Consider the following 17,913-nt stretch of genomic DNA (forward strand, 5'->3'; position numbering starts at 1 on the left):
CTAATGTGTGTTTGGTTTTGCTTTAGGGTTATACATATTTAAGGAACTAGACCCCCCAAATGAAATGGTGAAATGCCACCCCTGCACTCAGGCTGTGTTAAGATGGGGACAGAAGCTTCTTTGTCTGTGATTGGTCAATAGGAAAGGCATGGCTTCATACGAGCAAAAAAGAAATCTTGAAGCATCATGTCATCGTTTAAATCAAAAAATCATTTCAAACTAGTTTCATAAATGGAGGTGTCAAACTATTTTTTATGACTTTAGCTAACTGATACTTTTAAAGTTTCGTATTTTGTGAAATATTGTTGCTTATATATTGGAGCGACTGTATGTGCGTAAATATACATTACTTGTGCATAATGCTCTTCACTTTATGTTTTTTAGTTAATACTAATAAATTATTTTGATAGTTTACTTCTATTATACTCAACTTATTTTTACTTAATAGATATGGTTGGGCAGAATGGAACTTGAAATGCAGCCACCTCCTTGTAGTAGATGCTGGATTGTTAATGTAATAAAGTATCAATTCACTTCCATTTAAAATTGCATGCTGCACGGTCACACAGAAAAAATAATAACTGGGCTTCAAAAGAAGAAATATTGCAATATGCAAAAAAGCTTTAAAAAAGTCAATTATTGGTTAATTTTGCAAAACTTTACAGCTTATGTGCAAAATTAATGCTGCAAAGAATGTAAATAATTTTGAAGATACATGAAAAGTGTTTTAAAAGGAAGCATCTTAAATGGAATAAGAACAAAAATTTTAAACATTAGTATTTTCATAAAAATTATGGAAAATTGACCTTTTTTCCATTTTTGGAGAATTTCAAGCCTTGGTAGGACTCTCAAGGAGTTGTTCAAACTTGATAATGTTTTGCATGTGTATTGCACTTACACATGCACAGCTTTTGGCGGGTATTCCAAATTAAGATTCAAAATTTCGTTTTTTTTCCGATCCACCCTAATGTGCACGACCTGATGCGGGAATAGAGAGAAAAAAAAAGGTAAAGTGAACTTATTTTTAAGCATTGTGTTCTTAGATAGCCGGTATTTTTGTCTCAGTTTTTGAAATTTTTGTTACATGTATTCACAGTGTTTATTGTTGTTGTTATATGTTGTTTTAATGATTGTCTTCTTAAAGTATTTGTTGATCATAAAATTTTAGCTCTACATTCCTGTTGGTGCCAAAAAAGCATCGCCAGGAACAATCAACAATGTACAACGTATCTTGTCGTACATTGATATCTTGGAGACGCTTCTTTGGCGTCAACAGGAAAAAGTCGCCAGGGGGGGATATCACATTAGTTCCCTTTTTTTCTTTGTAAAAATGTAAAAACATTTCTTTTCCAGCCATTAATGAATAAATTATTAAAAACATCTAATTTTAATAACTTAAAACTGCACTGAAATCGGTTTCCTTGAGGAAAATATCTGAGCCCCCCCCCCCTCCTAAAATTTTGTATATGGGCACCCATGTTTTCTAACCATTATTCCCAATTCCCCCCATACATCGAATAAGTTACGTGTAGTGAAACTAGCCATTTTTATGCAAATGAGTCTTTTGGTATGGAATTCCTAGGAAACTATTCTAGAAATTCACATTACAAAACTGGAACAAGAAAAAAAAAATGAATTGCAGGATTTGAAAATTTACAAGAGCTCATTTTTATGCCCAAATTATCCCTACAGACCTATTAGTGTTTTGTTTCAAATGTCTCAAATGCAGGCATAAAATATTTTTGAATTTTAGAAGTACTTTCAAAATTTTCACATGAACCGGAGAAGTCAAATGTTTATCTTTGTGCAGAAATTGTAAGTGAGAAAATCAAAGTTAAATATTAAATAGCAAAAAAATTGCATGAATGGGTTTCAATTTTTTTCAGTTTATGTGAGCTTCTGGATGAACTTTGGTTCATCTTGAATCAATGAATTTCTATCCAGAAGATTCTATTTTCATGCATTGAAAAGTATTTTTCCAACTCTGACACATGTATTCTATGCTTAAAAGTTCTTTTTTATTTCATTAGCTACTAAAATATATATCTATATTTTTACTATTCATTATAGTTCATAATCATTAGTTTTATTTTTACTTTCTTCTATATCTAATATATAGAAGAAAGTATTGGATTCGTGCAAATTTTCGAATTTCGAATTTTGACGGATTCGAACGTTTTGAGGTGTGCTGAGTCCATTTCGACCATTTTTGGAAAATGTCTGTCTGTGTGTATGTGTGTGTGTATGTGTGTCACGTCTGTGTGTGACCAGTTTTTTGTGGCCGCTCTACAACAAAAACTACCGCATGAAATCGAACGAAATTTAGTACACGTATGTGCCACTATGTGAACTTGTGCCCATTAGTTTTTGGCGCGAATTCCTCCAAGGGGGGTGGAGCAATGGGACGTTTTTCGAGTTACGCGTGCTTGCTATTCCTCAGGAAGTAACTGGCGGAATCAAACAAAATTTGGTCCATATGTTGCCCCTATATGGAGCAGATGCTGATTCAATTTTGGTGTCAATAGCTCAAACGGGGGTTGAGTTATAGAACGTTTTTTGTCGTGAATTGTGACTGCTGTATCTCGAGAAATAACGAACGGAATCAAACAAAAATTTTTTGACAAGTAGCCCTTAGTGGGTATAAGAGCTGATTTCATTTTGGTGTCAACAGCTAAAAAGGGGGTAGCGCAATCGCCCGTTCTTTTTTTCCATTGTGAGTGCCCTATCTCAAGAAGTAATGCTACGTTCTGTTTGAAATTTGGAATATATGTGAATCCATACGTAAACAGGCTTTGGTTCAATTTTGACTCCAATCGCTCCAAGAGGTGTTGATTTTTTTTTTTTTTTTGCGAATAAAAATAGTTTTATTAATGCAACAATAAGAAAGATAAATCGTAATAGATTGTCGTCTGCGTATTTCTCGTGATTTTAATTGTATGGAAATGATCGGAAATATTATCTCAATGAATTAAAATTTTTAACTGCTGCCATCTTATATTTGTTAACAAATAAAATATTTGTAATTAATTCAAGCAAGGCTTTTAAAATAACTTTCAATTTTCGCTCTTTGCTTTGCTTTTGCAACAATTCAGACATTGGGATGGTCGTCAAGTTTTTGCATGTGTAATTTCATTTTTGTTGGGAATATTGCTTCATCGTCAAGCATGGGGAGGGATCAGAAAAAAAAAAAAAGAAAAATATAGAAGAAAGTTTCGTGATGGCCACAACATACTAGTTTAAAAATGTGTTGTAAATATTCTTAAATTGTCTTCGAAGATTCGTTAGAAGAGTATACTATTGATTGTCTCTCATATATCAGGTCTTAACATATCTAAATTACCCTCTAAGAGCAAGTAGTTGAATTATGAAGAACTTATAAGCATTCGTTTGTTAATATATTTTAAATTTGAATGCATATTTTTTCATGAACTCCAAATTGACCTGATTATTATTATTATTTGTACATATTAGTTTCTGTGGAAAAAAGGAATGACACACACAGACACGCGAGTGTCAAATTGATAAAGCTATTATTCTGCGGTTGGCAGGTAAATGGTAGTATCTACGAAAATAATTTTTTGAAATGTTTGAAAAATCAAGATTTTGGTTTCTTATGAGCACTGGAAAATGTTTTAACTTTATGCGCTTTTCATGCTTTATTTTCAGCGAAAACCAAATAAGCAAGTTTTTGAAATAGCCCTTAAGTTACATAAATGACAAAAATACAAAAAGAAGGGGGAAAAATTAAATAAAATATTTGTAAACACTACTGTTTATCTGCCCAGAGTAATATTCATTCGTGGAATTGTCATCTAGTTTTTTCATTGTGGACTTAACATGTTATGTTACAAAATGAGCAACCCCTTTTTTCAAATCAAGTGTCTCCCGTGTTTTATGTGAGAAATCCAAAATGTAATGCTTTCAACACAGCTCATTTTGGTCCAATTTATTAAAATTGCTTTAATTATGAGTGATAGTTAAATAATAAAATGCACAACAGTTAAGTACAAACATTTCATAATAGTTTATGTATAGGCAAGTATTTACAAGGCAATAGCTATGAACATTATGTACAAAGTAACCACAGCTAAGTCTGTGGCATAAATTAAAACAATTCGGCATTGCAATTCGACGGAAAAATCTTTACTCAGTGGTTTTCACCAAGATGAAAGTTTTCATGCTTTAATTGAGTAAATGTCAAGTGACCTACAACGGCCACAAAATATACAAGAGGACAACACAGAAGAGTTTAAAAATTGAAAGTGTCCAGCACTGTAACAGTATCAACTCAGATTTTCAATGACTTGATTGTCCACATTTTAATATGAGTATCCATTTTAAGAAGCAGCGCACACATTTTATGTATGACACCAAACAAGTAATTTCTGATGCTTAAAATATCATGTAGTTTCAAAATTTAAGAGAAAAGTAACTTTGTAACTAAACATATCGTCATAAATAAATAAATTCATAAAGTGTCCATACAATAATCATTTAACATTATACAATGCTATAAGATTTTATTTATGAAATAATTAATAAAATTTTAATGTAATCTAGCATGCAATTTTTTTTCCATAAATGCACCTTTTATACTGGATTATCATGAAAATTACTTTTCTGTGAGGAAAGTTTTAACTGCCTCTGTTGAATTTCAAATATATGTTTGAAATAATTATTTTAATGTTAGCATAATATTATTTATGTCAGCATATCATTTAATTTGATTTTAATGTTAGCATATAACTGTAAATGAGTTAGATTTTTTGCTAGAAAAGTAAAGTTTTTTTTATCTAGTTCATTTTTCAAACGTAAAATGAATACGTTTTTATAAATTCTGAAGAATTATGATAATAATCCAGTTCAATAGCTAATGTACAGTACTTTCTATTCATTTAAAACATGCATTTACTCAAATGTTTATTGCAAGTCAAAGTAAATAAAATGTTTATTGTAAGTAAGTTTGTCAAAGCACCATTTCAAAGTACAGTAAAACATACATTATATGGTGCTTTGAATTCTTATTTTAAATCAGATAACTTGTTAGTAGATAACCTAACTCTTTTATATAAAAATATTTCCAATTATCAGTTATTCAATTGTACTTCATTTAACAGTTATTGATTTTATGTTTTAAAAATATGTTTTTTGAACTTGATCTTTAACTGTAATGTAAGACTTAACATGACTAGAATTTTAATAAAAATTATGTTAATACAAATATCTTACATAATCTCATTTATAGGTTTGGTATGAAAAATATCTACAGTTATATGAATTTTAAAATGGATTTTATATGAATTTTTACTCAAGAGGAAAAGGTATGTATAAATGTTTTGTGAATACATATATTATAGAAGATAAATATTTAAAAATTTTGTTTACAAATGTTAGAACATATTATATAGTTTTTCTTTTTACATGCAATTGTACATAAACGTTAATTTTTTTCTTTGTATACATAATAAGTTTTGATTTTGTTTTGACGATTCAATTTTACTGAACATACCCTGCATGTTATATAGTAGCGTTGCTGTACCTTAAGAATATTTACAGTACTTAATAATAATTACTTTTTAAGGCAGATGAAAACTTGGACGTTTTCAGTAAATCTTGTAATTAATTGGAAGATTCATTCACATTAGTTGAACAAAGTAAGCTTGATAAATATTTTCAATCATAATATATTTTCTTTGCATTTAGTGAAGATAATTTTTTGTAGATCACATTCTTCTTCTTTTTAAAGTTGCTGTAGACATAAAATTATACTTTTTCTACATGCACAATTAGATATATACTCATCTGAAGTATAAATAAAAGTCTATAAAAACCACAGGGATAATGGCAATTTGTCCTGAAAAAAAAAATCATTAGTCATAATCAATACGTTAACAGTTTATTGCTACATATTTTGAAAGAAATTTTCTGATTCTTAAATATACTATTAAACTTGCATAACTGCTTCCAATATCAAGAAAAAAGCCTCATAAATGTATAGTTATTTCAAAATATACCTATATTTAACTCTTTCTTTAATATGTTTGGTATTAATAGAAGAGTGAATAATGATAAATTTTAACAAAGTATGCATTATATCGTTGCGACAGTTTTTTTTTAAAATGGGGATGTAATTGATGAACTCCTATGCCATAGTTCACCCTTAATTCAGTGTGTATCATTCAGTTATAGTGATGTAGCTTGTAGCAATTGATTAAAAAGATGCTTATAATGCAGGGGTCTCAAGCTTTTTCGGCTCGCAGCACCCTTTAAAGAATTAGAATTTTCTCATGACACCCTAGTCCATCTCTATTATTTGTGGTAAGTGTGCCAAATAAGGCTACTCTAAGGTTCAAAGCCTAATATCAATCCAGCTTTTGCATATTCATCAGCTGATGTATAAAATCCAAGAACAAAACTATACTAAGTGCAAAATTTATTTTCAACTATGTTTTTCACTAGTTTTAGTGAAGAAAAGCCTCTACCTAAGGCAGAGTTGAAGCCCAAAATGCCCCAAGTACTATCAAACTAAAATTGAAAGAGTATTTTACATCAATATATACTGAACCGCATTTGATAACCTGGGATGGCCTTATTGGTCTAAATGACCTTATTTAACAAATTCACCTAACATATACTGTAAAACCCCTCCTAACGGACACCCCTCAAATTCGAAAAATTTTACCCGATTTTAACCCCGATTACAAGGCAAATAACATTATTAAACCCCTATCCTGTGGACATCCCTCTGTTGTGGACAAAAAAAATCGCCCTGTTAGTGTCCACATTAGAGGGGTTTTACTGTATACTGATACCATGAACACTTCACGGCACCCTAGGGTGCCGCACCACCCAGTTTGAGAACCCCGGTTATAATGTAATATTGTTCATTCTAGAAATATGCATTAATAGCTTTAGTAAAACATTCTTTTAAAATATATGTGTGATTAACTAGGCCAAAAATCCTCCAACTCCTGTCGTAAGATGCACTTGTTGGCAGGGCAATTGGTGATCTCAGCAGCTTCTATGAAAAGAAGGATGTCAGCACTAAGGATGTCAGCATTAATTTGTTGCAAGCAAGAATTGTCATTTTTGAAATAGTTGTTCAAGATGCAAAATTTAAAAAGTTTAAGAAAAAAAACCTCATTGATATTGAGTGAAGTATTGACAGTTTTAAAAAGTTCAGTAACTGTAAATTGCAGTTCATTGAGTCGAATGTTGGTAAACAGATTTTCAAAATCAAATGTTTCTAGATGAAAGATGTCGAGCATGTTAAGTAATGTGAAATCTCGTTATTAAACTTGAATTTTATCTAAAAAAGATTTTAAACCAACTTAAGCTCTGTCAAGAGAAATGATATTGGATAATCGATAACAGCATTAATGTGATCAACTATTCAAAAATGGCAATTCTTGCTTTCAACAAATTAATGGTATTGCTATGGGTGCTAACTTTAGTTCTACACTAACTAACCTTTTTCTTTTGTTTTATGAAAGAAAATTTTCTATTGATAATCCTAGTACTACACCTTTTTGTTGCAGATATATTGATGATTTATTATGTATCAACTACTCCAACTTTTCTGAACTCAGCAAAAATATTTATCATAACTCCCTCACATTAAAAAAGACTAGTTCTAATAGTAAAATTTTTAACTTCCTTGACATTAAAATTACTATTGACTTCAACTGTGAATCCACTATTTATGATAAAATTCAAAGTTAACTGTCTGCCAAGTTTTTCTTCTTACCTCAGTAAAAAAGTTTTTATTGGCATCATTGTTTCGCAAGCCATCAGAATTAAAAGAATCTGCAGCACGGTTATAGCATTCAACCAAGAAATTAATCTACTTAAAAATAAACTACTTGAAAACCACTTCCCAAATTATCTCATAAATAATATTTTCTCTAGTATTGCCTTTAACCAACACTTCGCTTCCCTGTAACCATCTTATTTGTCACATGTATGATTTTTTCTAGAGTAAACCAAATGTTTGAACTCCAGTTGATGATGTTTTTGTGAATTAAGTTTTTCGGTCGACCTGGAATGTCTTTGGAACTTTTTTTTATGGATGACACACTTATTTATTTAGTTTTTATATTTATTTGATTGATTTTGTTTTCATTTTTATCGACTGGCACGGAAATGGCCCCAATGAACGCGCATTTTACTTTTTCACCCGGACACAGGTAAGACTTTTGATTTTTGCTGGCGGTACGGTGGAGGGACATTATTGATAGCCTTGGCTTCTAATGTCCGAGACGAAACCCCAGTGCTTAGTTTTAGGTCTTAGTTCCAAAAATCTGCATTCATTTTTCACATGTGGTGCTTTTGCCCAATGTAATCCCAAATGTTGACTTTTTCGGAAATAGACATCCTATTCTTAGTTTTAGTATTAAAATTTTTGGTCTTTCGACCATAGGATGAAGTTTCCACTGCTGAAGAGTACTGGCTTCATCTCTGTCATTTATCTGTGTTGTAACCTTGTCTGTTTGTTTTCTATTGATGTTTGTATATATATATATATATATATATATATATATATATTTCAGTCTAACAACTTTTACTGAAGGCTCTAAAAATTATTTGACTACAATATTTTAAGTATTAAATGCTTCAAAATGTTTTTTAAGTAGAGTTAAAAATTTATCTGAAGTGCAACAATTAGCACAACTGAGGAGGTGCCATGCAAAAGCAAACGTATCCACAAAAATAAAGTTGAAGTAATGACTGATTTTTATTTGTGAACCTCAACCCATATGGTAATGTAGTTGGTTTCACTTTAAAAAAATCATATCCTTTTATTTTGCAGCTTTGAAAATTGATGTTCTGTGCATAAAAGAACATATCCGTACATGTGTCCTAAGCAAACAAGAACAAATCCACTTCAGCCAATTAAAAACTGTAGTCCAGTCATGTGACTCCAACAATGCAACAGGGGGTAATCGCTTTAAATTACCAGATAGTGATGTTTGCAGCTATTGCAACAGATTACATTTAAAATTGAAACTATCAGGCTGTATATTAAATTGAGAAAACACATTGTCCAGGCAAAAGAGAACATATCTACCTTCTTAAAGCAGAAAAGAACACATTGAATAGTTAGTAGTAAATAATTAGCATATTTCTATTTAAAACATGATGTGAAATATTAACATTAGATACAAACTGAACAATATTAACAACTTTTTGTTGGAGTAAAGCCCAGCATTAAATAAGTAATAATTTTTCGTGTTTTCCCAAAAGTCTTTTAAAGCGGACCTGTTTGCTTTTGCATGGCACCTCCTGCATGTAATGCAAAAAACTCTCTTTATATCACTTGCATGGAAAATAAACAAAAAGTTTTCTAGTATTGTTAGAAACTGCATTGTTAGTATTTATGGCACAGTTAGAAATTGAATGTTAAGAAGACAAAACGTTAAGAAGACAAAGCGTGTGGCAAAAGTAGGTAGTATCTCCAAATCTAATTTTTCCACAAATATGCTTTTTTTTTCAGGTTTTTCATTTCAATACTTAGGTAGGTCAACAACCTAAGACAGTCAGAGAGTTTCAAAAGGTTCCCCTAAATAGTTTAAACTGTGTATGTGAGATCAAGAGAAGTCATCGTATGAACTCATATCCTTTTGTAATGATAGATATGTGTGTATTGTTCTTTTTTTTTGGAAACACTTAACTTTTGCAGTCATATGCTTAAAAAACCACAATAAAGACAATGAGTTGTGTTACTTACTTAAAAAACTCTTGTCAGGAAACAATTTAAACATTTGTGTCAAAGAATTCATATAATAACTTGAGACTGTTTTAGATAAGGCAGTCAGCGTTCATTTTATCCCTGTAGTTTGATATACACAGATCACAGATAAAATTTGGATGAGGAAAATGTTCCATTTCTGAAAGACAATGACATATTTTTATTATTATATCTGGATGTTCACATACGTAACTTTCATCATCAACAATGTTTGAAAAATTGTATTAATATTTGTGAGACTAACATGTATAAAACTAATTCCGTACAAGTTTAACATGTTTAAGTAATAATTGAACTTAATTTAATATTAATACAGTCGAACCTCCATATATCAAACTTCCACATATCGAAATTTTCTATATATCGAAATTTCAGCAACTTTCTATGTTCATTACATAGAAAAATTGTTTCTATATATCGAAGAAATCTCTATAGCTCGAAATTTTTTTCGAGACATTCGTAGATTTTTTTTTCCACTTCAGACTGCTTGTCTCATGAAAAATGAAAATTAGAGGAGAAAATTATGTTCACTAAAGGTTGCTACGAAACTCATAAGGAATCTATTGTTGAGGGCTGTGTAGATAGGTGGTTGCTCCGTTCTTGATTATCATTCTTGGTTTTTTAGCTTCAGTAAAAATCATTCAAGTGAAGTAGATTACACTGTCAAAACGAAAGCCCCCTAATGTTGCGAATCAAGTTAATTGCAGAAGAATAAAGATGTATGCCGGCGCAAAAATGTAATTTCTGTTGATTATTTTTCAACTTTCATTTAATCCGTTGCTCGTATAAATTAGAAATTGGGTTTTATACACGAAAATTATCTTTAATTTTAGTGATTTAGGGTGTTGATCCCAGGTTGCTTTTGTAAAAGACAATAAAGCGTAACCACTGGACCAATTTGATTTATAACATTTGAATTTTTATCACATGGGGAATTAAAACACTATGGGTGTTTTTATAGATGAACTGATAATGTATCAAAGTACTGAAGTGTATAATTAAGCCATGCAAATGTTTGTAACTTTTTATGTTTGATGAATGGAAATTAAAAAAAAAATTTTCAACACCTGTGCATAATTGCTGTAAAGCATTTATCTTCGGGTGGCTTTTAATCTTTGTAAGCCTGTCGTAATCTCAAACATTTGAGCCTCACAAAATATATTTTTTAAGGATGTAATTCCATTCATATAAAATTTGTAACATTTTCAGCTCGCAAAACCACATTAGTTTTTATTTTTGTGAAAATTGCTGCTCACGAATATATATATAAGTGCTTTTACTCTTTTTTCAAATAGCACAAGAAATACCTATTCATCGAATAAAAATATGAAGTATGATTGTTGCTATATACAAACATATACAGTCAAATTGTGTTATTGCATCGCCCTTTGGACTATCGACGATTGAGGGACTAACATGGGGAAGATTAAATCACAAATTTCAAGTTGTTTGTTTGTTTTTTTCACGGAAAAAACAGTAAGCGCTCAAGCCAATGTCATGGAATAAACAATAAGCCAATTAGCAAAGTGGTTTAGTTCCTACAAACGATGGAAGATGGCTCTTGCATGCTGTCCACAATGCTTGGCCTAGCCTATTTTGCTTAATCTGTAAAGTTACGTTTTGGGACTTACTGTCTTCTTCATGTCAGCCACTAAATTGTTGTGATGAGTTTAGCGAAGTCGTAACCAGAATAGTTTTAAAATACACAATAACTAATAATAAAATACATTTTAATAAATTAGTTTAAAACTTTATGTTCTTGGTTAGATTTAATTTCCATAATTTTGAATTATTGACTAAGAAAAGGTTATAATGATAGGAAAACAGAACTTCCTTTTTTTAGTTCATACTAAAAAAAAAAAAAAAAAATGTTTTTTCCTTAACTAGCAATTTAAAACATTCCTGCTTTCTATGAAGTTGATTTTCAAATGAAAGAAAAAAAAAAAAAAAGATGCTCTGGGGTAGCGCATTATTAGCAGGAAAGAAATCAACTGAATTCCTCACTTTTGACTAAAAACTAAATTCTGACTGATAATTTCCACCTTTAGAACCTTGAAGAACTCTGTAAATCTTTTTGTATGCTTTGAAGCTGAGTGTTGTGTGTTAATCTAAGGGGTTTAGTATTATCACTTTTACTGGAGTGAAAATCCTGAAAATGACCATCCAACTAGAGCTAAGTAGCAATGGTTTTCTTGTTTCCTGTTACTTCCATAGTGCAGCTTTAAAATCTATATTTTCCCCATTGTCTTTTAGGTCTTGATCCTCCCTTAAAGTGTTGCTGATTTAATAAATGCAAGCAATATAAATTAAACTCTATGTCCCTGCGTTACCTCTCTCTCATTCCTTTCAAAAGTGGGGTTGCTCAAATAATCCAAAAAATTGTGTTTAAACAGCTTATATATATATAAAGAGTTATGGTAACCGGAGCTCCAAAATAAAACACTATCATGAGATTCCAAGCCATTCAACACTAAGATTATATGCCATAAGTTTTGACTCGTTGAAAGCTAATACAAATTACATAAAAACAAGCAGCAATTAAAATGTATTGAACAACAAAAAATAAAAAGTGATGCAGAAAATAAAAAGACGATCAATAACAAAAGAATGTTTTCTTATAATAGACTTAATTCAAAACTTTTGAAGATTTTAACCTAATTAAATTCATTAAGCTGTTTAAGTATATGAAATTCAACAGGTTTTCTGAAATAAAAATAACCAAAAAGTAAAGACAATAAAATTAACACTTTGTAGACATACCATTGATTGTGCTTAGTTCTACAACAAATAAACAAAAGAAGGAAAAACTCTTGTTATAGCAATTCTTTAACACCAGGTCAAAGTCTTCTGAACAGTACAATTTGATGCACATAAATACTTTTTTTTGTGCATGGTTTATAAAATTGTGTTGTTTAAAACAGACATGTAATTTTTAATAATAAAATAATTAAAAATATTTATAATTTACTTACACTTTCGGAACACAATATTTGTTGGATCATCAGCTAGTTGAGGAAATTTTTCTACATCATGAATGTCTGTGCCATAATAGTTTGACACAACACCCTTTGTAAGTAGATCCTCTTTTTCAGCTTTTGTCCATTCTCTACTGCCTCTTAGGCCCTGTTGCACAAGTTTAACTTCTCTTTGCCAAGCATCTTTCACAGCTTTTCTTCTAGCATGACTCAAAAGTCTCTTTCTTTCCTCCTCCAAGTCTCCACCATAACGAATATTGAGCAATATTGCAGGGCTGCGCAGTCTGAGATCTACATGCCCTTCACCAGAATGCATGGTGACATTAAACATAGTTCCTAATCTCTGGAGCTGGTCCCAATCTTCTTGTACACGTTTTTGATCTGGTTGCACCAGAAAGAAGGAATCTTGACCATGTAATGAAAAATGTAGTCCAACATATTCTGTGTCATTAAGTACACTAGTCACAACATCCCTCAGAATTGGACTTGCGTCACTCAGAACATGAATAATTGCACGATCTTTGCTTCTCGAAAGCAGTAAGCCATCACCCAGCACTGATGGGAGGTTTGCTAATTGCGGATGTAAGTTACTTCCACTAATGTGACCCCGAATTTCAGTTCTCGGAACAGTTGTGAGTTGAAAGAATTCTCGTGAAACAACATCAGCTGTACAACTCAAACCTGATATCACAGGCAAACTTGGCTTCACATAATAACTCATTTCAGGCTTAGAATTGGTAGGCTGTGTTATTGGAGCGTTGAACTTCCCAAGACCAAATGCTGATATCCATTTTCCTAGATCTAATAAAATATAAAAGATGAAATATAAGAATCAACTGAAAAGTATTTTCAGTGTTACAATAATTGATTAGGTCAAGCACGGCATGCATTTCATATCAATAGCAAGGTACAGTTGACGCTTGATTTTACAAAACCCTAATTTACCAACTTTGATGATTTTATCAACAGCTATCAGGTGTCAAAATGTCTTAAAGAAACAATGCTATTTGATTTAATGAATTTCAATTTCATGGGATGTTCACAAATGAGTCATGCTTTGAGGAGGGAGGGGTAGGAATGAAATTGTGAGTTTGTGACATGGAAAAGGGAAAGGGTAACAAAAATTGTGGCATCATGCATTTTTATAAGAATATGCATTTGAAAACTAAATTCTTATGTACTGTTTGCAGTCATTACATTTTGAGAATTTTATAAATGTAATGAAAACTGGAAATAGTAATAATTTAAAAAATAAATGTTTGAAATTCATCTTGTGAATGGAAGAAATTAAAGTAGTGTTAGTGTTAGCAAGCGAAGCTGAAATCCAAACAACTCATTCATACAATCTGATTCATATACTTAAAATAGATTAAAAACTTTTTCATAATTGTTAAAGATGTACATGATATAATTTATTTTTTCTCCGTTGGCAGCCAAGTAAAATTAGGATTGATTAAAATATTTTTTATGCTCACTGTTTCCTATCGTTCACCAACCCCCAGGAACTCTCCTGCAGATAGTTCTGAGTTGTAGGCTCAGATACTATACATTTTTTATGTATATACAGTAAAACCCCTTCTAACGGACACCCCCAAATGCGGACACCCCTCTTTTGCGGGCAATTTTTAATTCCCCGATTCCAAAGCAAATAACGTTATTAAAACCCCTGTCCTGCGGACACCCCTCTATTGCGGACTAAAAGAGATCATCCTGGTAGTGTCCACATTAGAGGGATTTTTTTGTATATATATATTTACTATGGGCAGTATTTAAAAGAATTATTAAAAAGTAATCTAATAGTGGTACCTCCTTTAAGGGACACTTTTTCTGGTCCCAGTCCCTTTGAATAGGAACCTCCATGTATTTGTCTCTAATTAAGGGACACTCTATTTAAGGGACAGTCAAAGAAAAATTACAAAAAAAAAAAAATATATATATATATAAATGTATTAGAAATATCGAATTTTTATTGGAATTCAAGGTTCACTTTTTGTTAAAAATTATTAAGTGGTAAAAGTGTGTGTGTCTTGACATTAACATGAAAATACACAAACATGTATTCTAAAATTTTTGCCGAGACCTACATTCATGCTTTTGCCCTCTGATTAATTTCTTCATACAAGCTCAGCCCCAACAGATAGTGTGCGTGTGCCGCCCCTGACAAGCTTTGTATAGAAAAAAAAATGTGATCACACTGTGTTTTGTGTTGTAAATTACATGTCATTAAACAAATCCATATAACACATTAATTCAAAATTGTAATTTATAAAAATCTGTTACAATACTTAGATACTACAGAACGTATTAAAAAAAAATTTTGACTTTGAATAATTCTGAATTTTATTTAGTAAATATGAAACTTTTTCAATACTTTTAAATGTTATTAGTTTACATTTATTATGAAATTATACTGATTTTACATTGCATGCATAAATTAATCTACCTCCGAAGAAGGGATACCTATTTAAGGGACAATTTGTCCAGTACCCTTAGTGTCCCTTATTGTACTATCATACTGTACTCCTCACTGTAGTCCCTCTACTGTATTATCATAGTAATAATTGATTTTTTCCCCCCAACTTAATATTCAATTGAATTACTTGTAATATAATTTAGGCATATGATATTGAGAGTTAATGTTTTAAAGTATATGCAGTAAAACATTCTTACCATCCAAATGGTAGTTGTCCTCATCTTCATTTATCGGATTGTTTCCTTTAAATCGATAAAGATGAATCATATATGGCTTAGATATATATTTGGGCACATCTTCCCAGTTTGGAGTCAACCATTGCGCACCTGCTGGATCATATGCTCGACTTTTGAAGAAAAGCAACCCGGTGTATGGATCTCTAATGCCTTTGCAAAAATCTAAAAATATCATAAATGATGGATTGGAATCATGAACAACTTTTCCAAAGGGTGTTCTTTTAATCTCTTTTACAATCTTCCCATCTGAGGTGAATATCATTACAGGTGATCCTAAATGATCTGTTGCAACAAAATATTTGTTTGATAATGTGTCCTCCATGTACATCAAATGGTCATTGGTGTCGTAAACAAATGATAATGTCAATTTATTTTGAGTTGTATGGATGTGAGTGACTTGATATTTATTTTTAGGATTGGTATAGAAGAATTGCGTAATGTTTCCCTTGTGATCTTTCCATGCAACTGGTCGGTCGATAGCGTCATAATAGTACGTAACCTCATACAGACCAGGCTGCACTGAATGAATTAACTGAGATTTTGCGTTGAAAGTAAACTTATCTTGTCCTTTCCTCACAAGAAAACCTCTGCCATCTACTTCATACAAATTCATGTCATTGTAACCAATCAATCTGTCGCCATCATCGTATTTTAAAGTTAACTGATGTTCATCTTCCCAAAATGTTTTCATGTTGCCATTCACATCATACAAAAACCTGTAATTCCGATTACCAGACACCTCACTCAAATAGCCATCTGGTGTGTAGGTACAATTGTTTGTTTCCACAGAAACATCATGTCCAGCTTTAGTGCTGATTTGTCTGACCCTACCACGGTTGTCATAGCGAATGTTGAGAGAAAATACTTCACGATTCCATAAACTTATAGCTAATAAGGATATCTTTCCATATGAGTCGTGTGCTATTGTTTTTGAGAAATGCCTTTGGTCGTCTTGAATAAACACATTATTAATTTTTGGTCGATGTATTAAAAATTGTTGTACTTGTTCTAGATTGCCAGACTGCACACCATAGCGATAGCGAATTTCTCCGATTATCTTTGACCCAATCTCTACTTCAACTGTACTCATGTGACCTTCATACTGATAGCGGAGCTTAGCATTGCTCAGAGCACTTCGGCTACTAACTCTAAACCTTTCTTCCTGAATCAGACTACCATGGTAACGGAAATCAGCTCGTAACTCCAGCTCTGGCACTGTTTTTGTCCAAGATCGAACCAAAACTTTTTGGTCCACATACAGGAAGTCTGTTCTTTCAGCTCCACAGAAAACAGTTCGTATGTTGCCATTTTCATTATACAGATATACAACCCTACCATTATTTTCAGGGTATAATTTAGCTAATAGTTGACCATCATCACCAAAGTGTGTCACAAAAGGATATTTCACTCCAGGGCTCAAGTAAAGCATTTTGTAAAAACCCAATGATGTTTGAAAAGCTAATTCATGTTTATGACCATTTGGTGTTATTATTGCTTGAAGACCTTCTGAAGAATCATATTGCAAAAGGTATCTGCTTCCACTTGGAACAATTACTTCACTCGGCTGTAAGAAGAAAAAAGTAATTTGAAATCAAGTTAAAATTCAAAATTAAATTAAAAAAATAATTCATTAATATTTGAAATAACCAAAACAAAAGGGGAAAAAAACTTATAGTCAGAATTTCCTTCGTATTTCAAAAGCACAATGTTTTTTTTTTTTTGAGTACATCATTTGATGCTATTATACTGTGTTTAAATGTACTACACATTAGCTGACTATAGGAGATCAATTTTTTATTTATGACACTGCTTTAGATGTTTTTTTGTTCTAGATTTTTTTTTTTTTTTGAAACTTGCTGACTGAAAAGCGTACTGATTAAAAATTTGTTTTGAAAACTACAGTACCTAAAGAAAAACATTGTATTTTATAATAAAACCTGCATTGAAATATTATTTTTTGGTTTCAGCAGTAAATTTTTACTTTTAAAAAAGTGGATACATTTGAGAAATTAACCATTAAGCACACCAGTAGGAATAAAAGCTGCATACACATGGCTCATACCATTATACATTGGAAAAAGGTGCTTCAGCTAATTCCAAAACATTTGTAATCATTTTCTTTTATTATTTCGGCAGGAACATTAATTTTTTACTAAACATCTTGCACAATTTCCCTATTAAAACAATACGATTTCCAGACAACTTATTCGAAAGGTAATAGGTTAATGGAAGTTTCTTACAAAATGAGTAATGTCATCAAATACATAAAAAATCAATGTGTTGTGAATAGCAACTAGTTAAGGGCTAAAATTTGCAATGATGGTAAACTAAACTGCAATAGTGTTTAATAAACAGAAAACAGAAGGCTGTTAAAAACATAAATATGTGCAGGATTTTATTTTCATTTATAATAGTAGTAAGGCATTATTTGTGGTTGAATCAATCAAATTAAATGTAAAAATGCAATTTAAAAAAGAGATT

At 31.3% G+C, this 17,913-nt stretch overlaps 1 protein-coding gene across 1 annotated transcript in view; it reads right to left on the reverse strand.

Annotated features, from left to right (window-relative positions):
* Positions 1 to 3,931: 3,931 nt before the first annotated feature.
* LOC129216627 (teneurin-m-like) overlaps positions 3,932 to 17,913 on the reverse strand; it is a 117,646-nt gene continuing 103,664 nt past the window's right edge. The window contains exons 27-30 of the mRNA XM_054850843.1: positions 15,394 to 16,996; positions 12,721 to 13,524; positions 9,728 to 9,887; positions 3,932 to 5,854 (exon numbers count right to left, since the gene is read on the reverse strand). Coding sequence (XP_054706818.1) covers positions 9,886 to 9,887; positions 12,721 to 13,524; positions 15,394 to 16,996 — 2,409 coding nt within the window. The 3' untranslated portion in view covers positions 3,932 to 5,854; positions 9,728 to 9,885. The remainder of the gene's footprint in view (positions 5,855 to 9,727; positions 9,888 to 12,720; positions 13,525 to 15,393; positions 16,997 to 17,913) is intronic.

Source organism: Uloborus diversus, chromosome 2, assembly GCF_026930045.1.
Source record: "Uloborus diversus isolate 005 chromosome 2, Udiv.v.3.1, whole genome shotgun sequence".
In the NCBI taxonomy this organism is placed as follows: Eukaryota; Metazoa; Arthropoda; class Arachnida; order Araneae; family Uloboridae; genus Uloborus; species Uloborus diversus.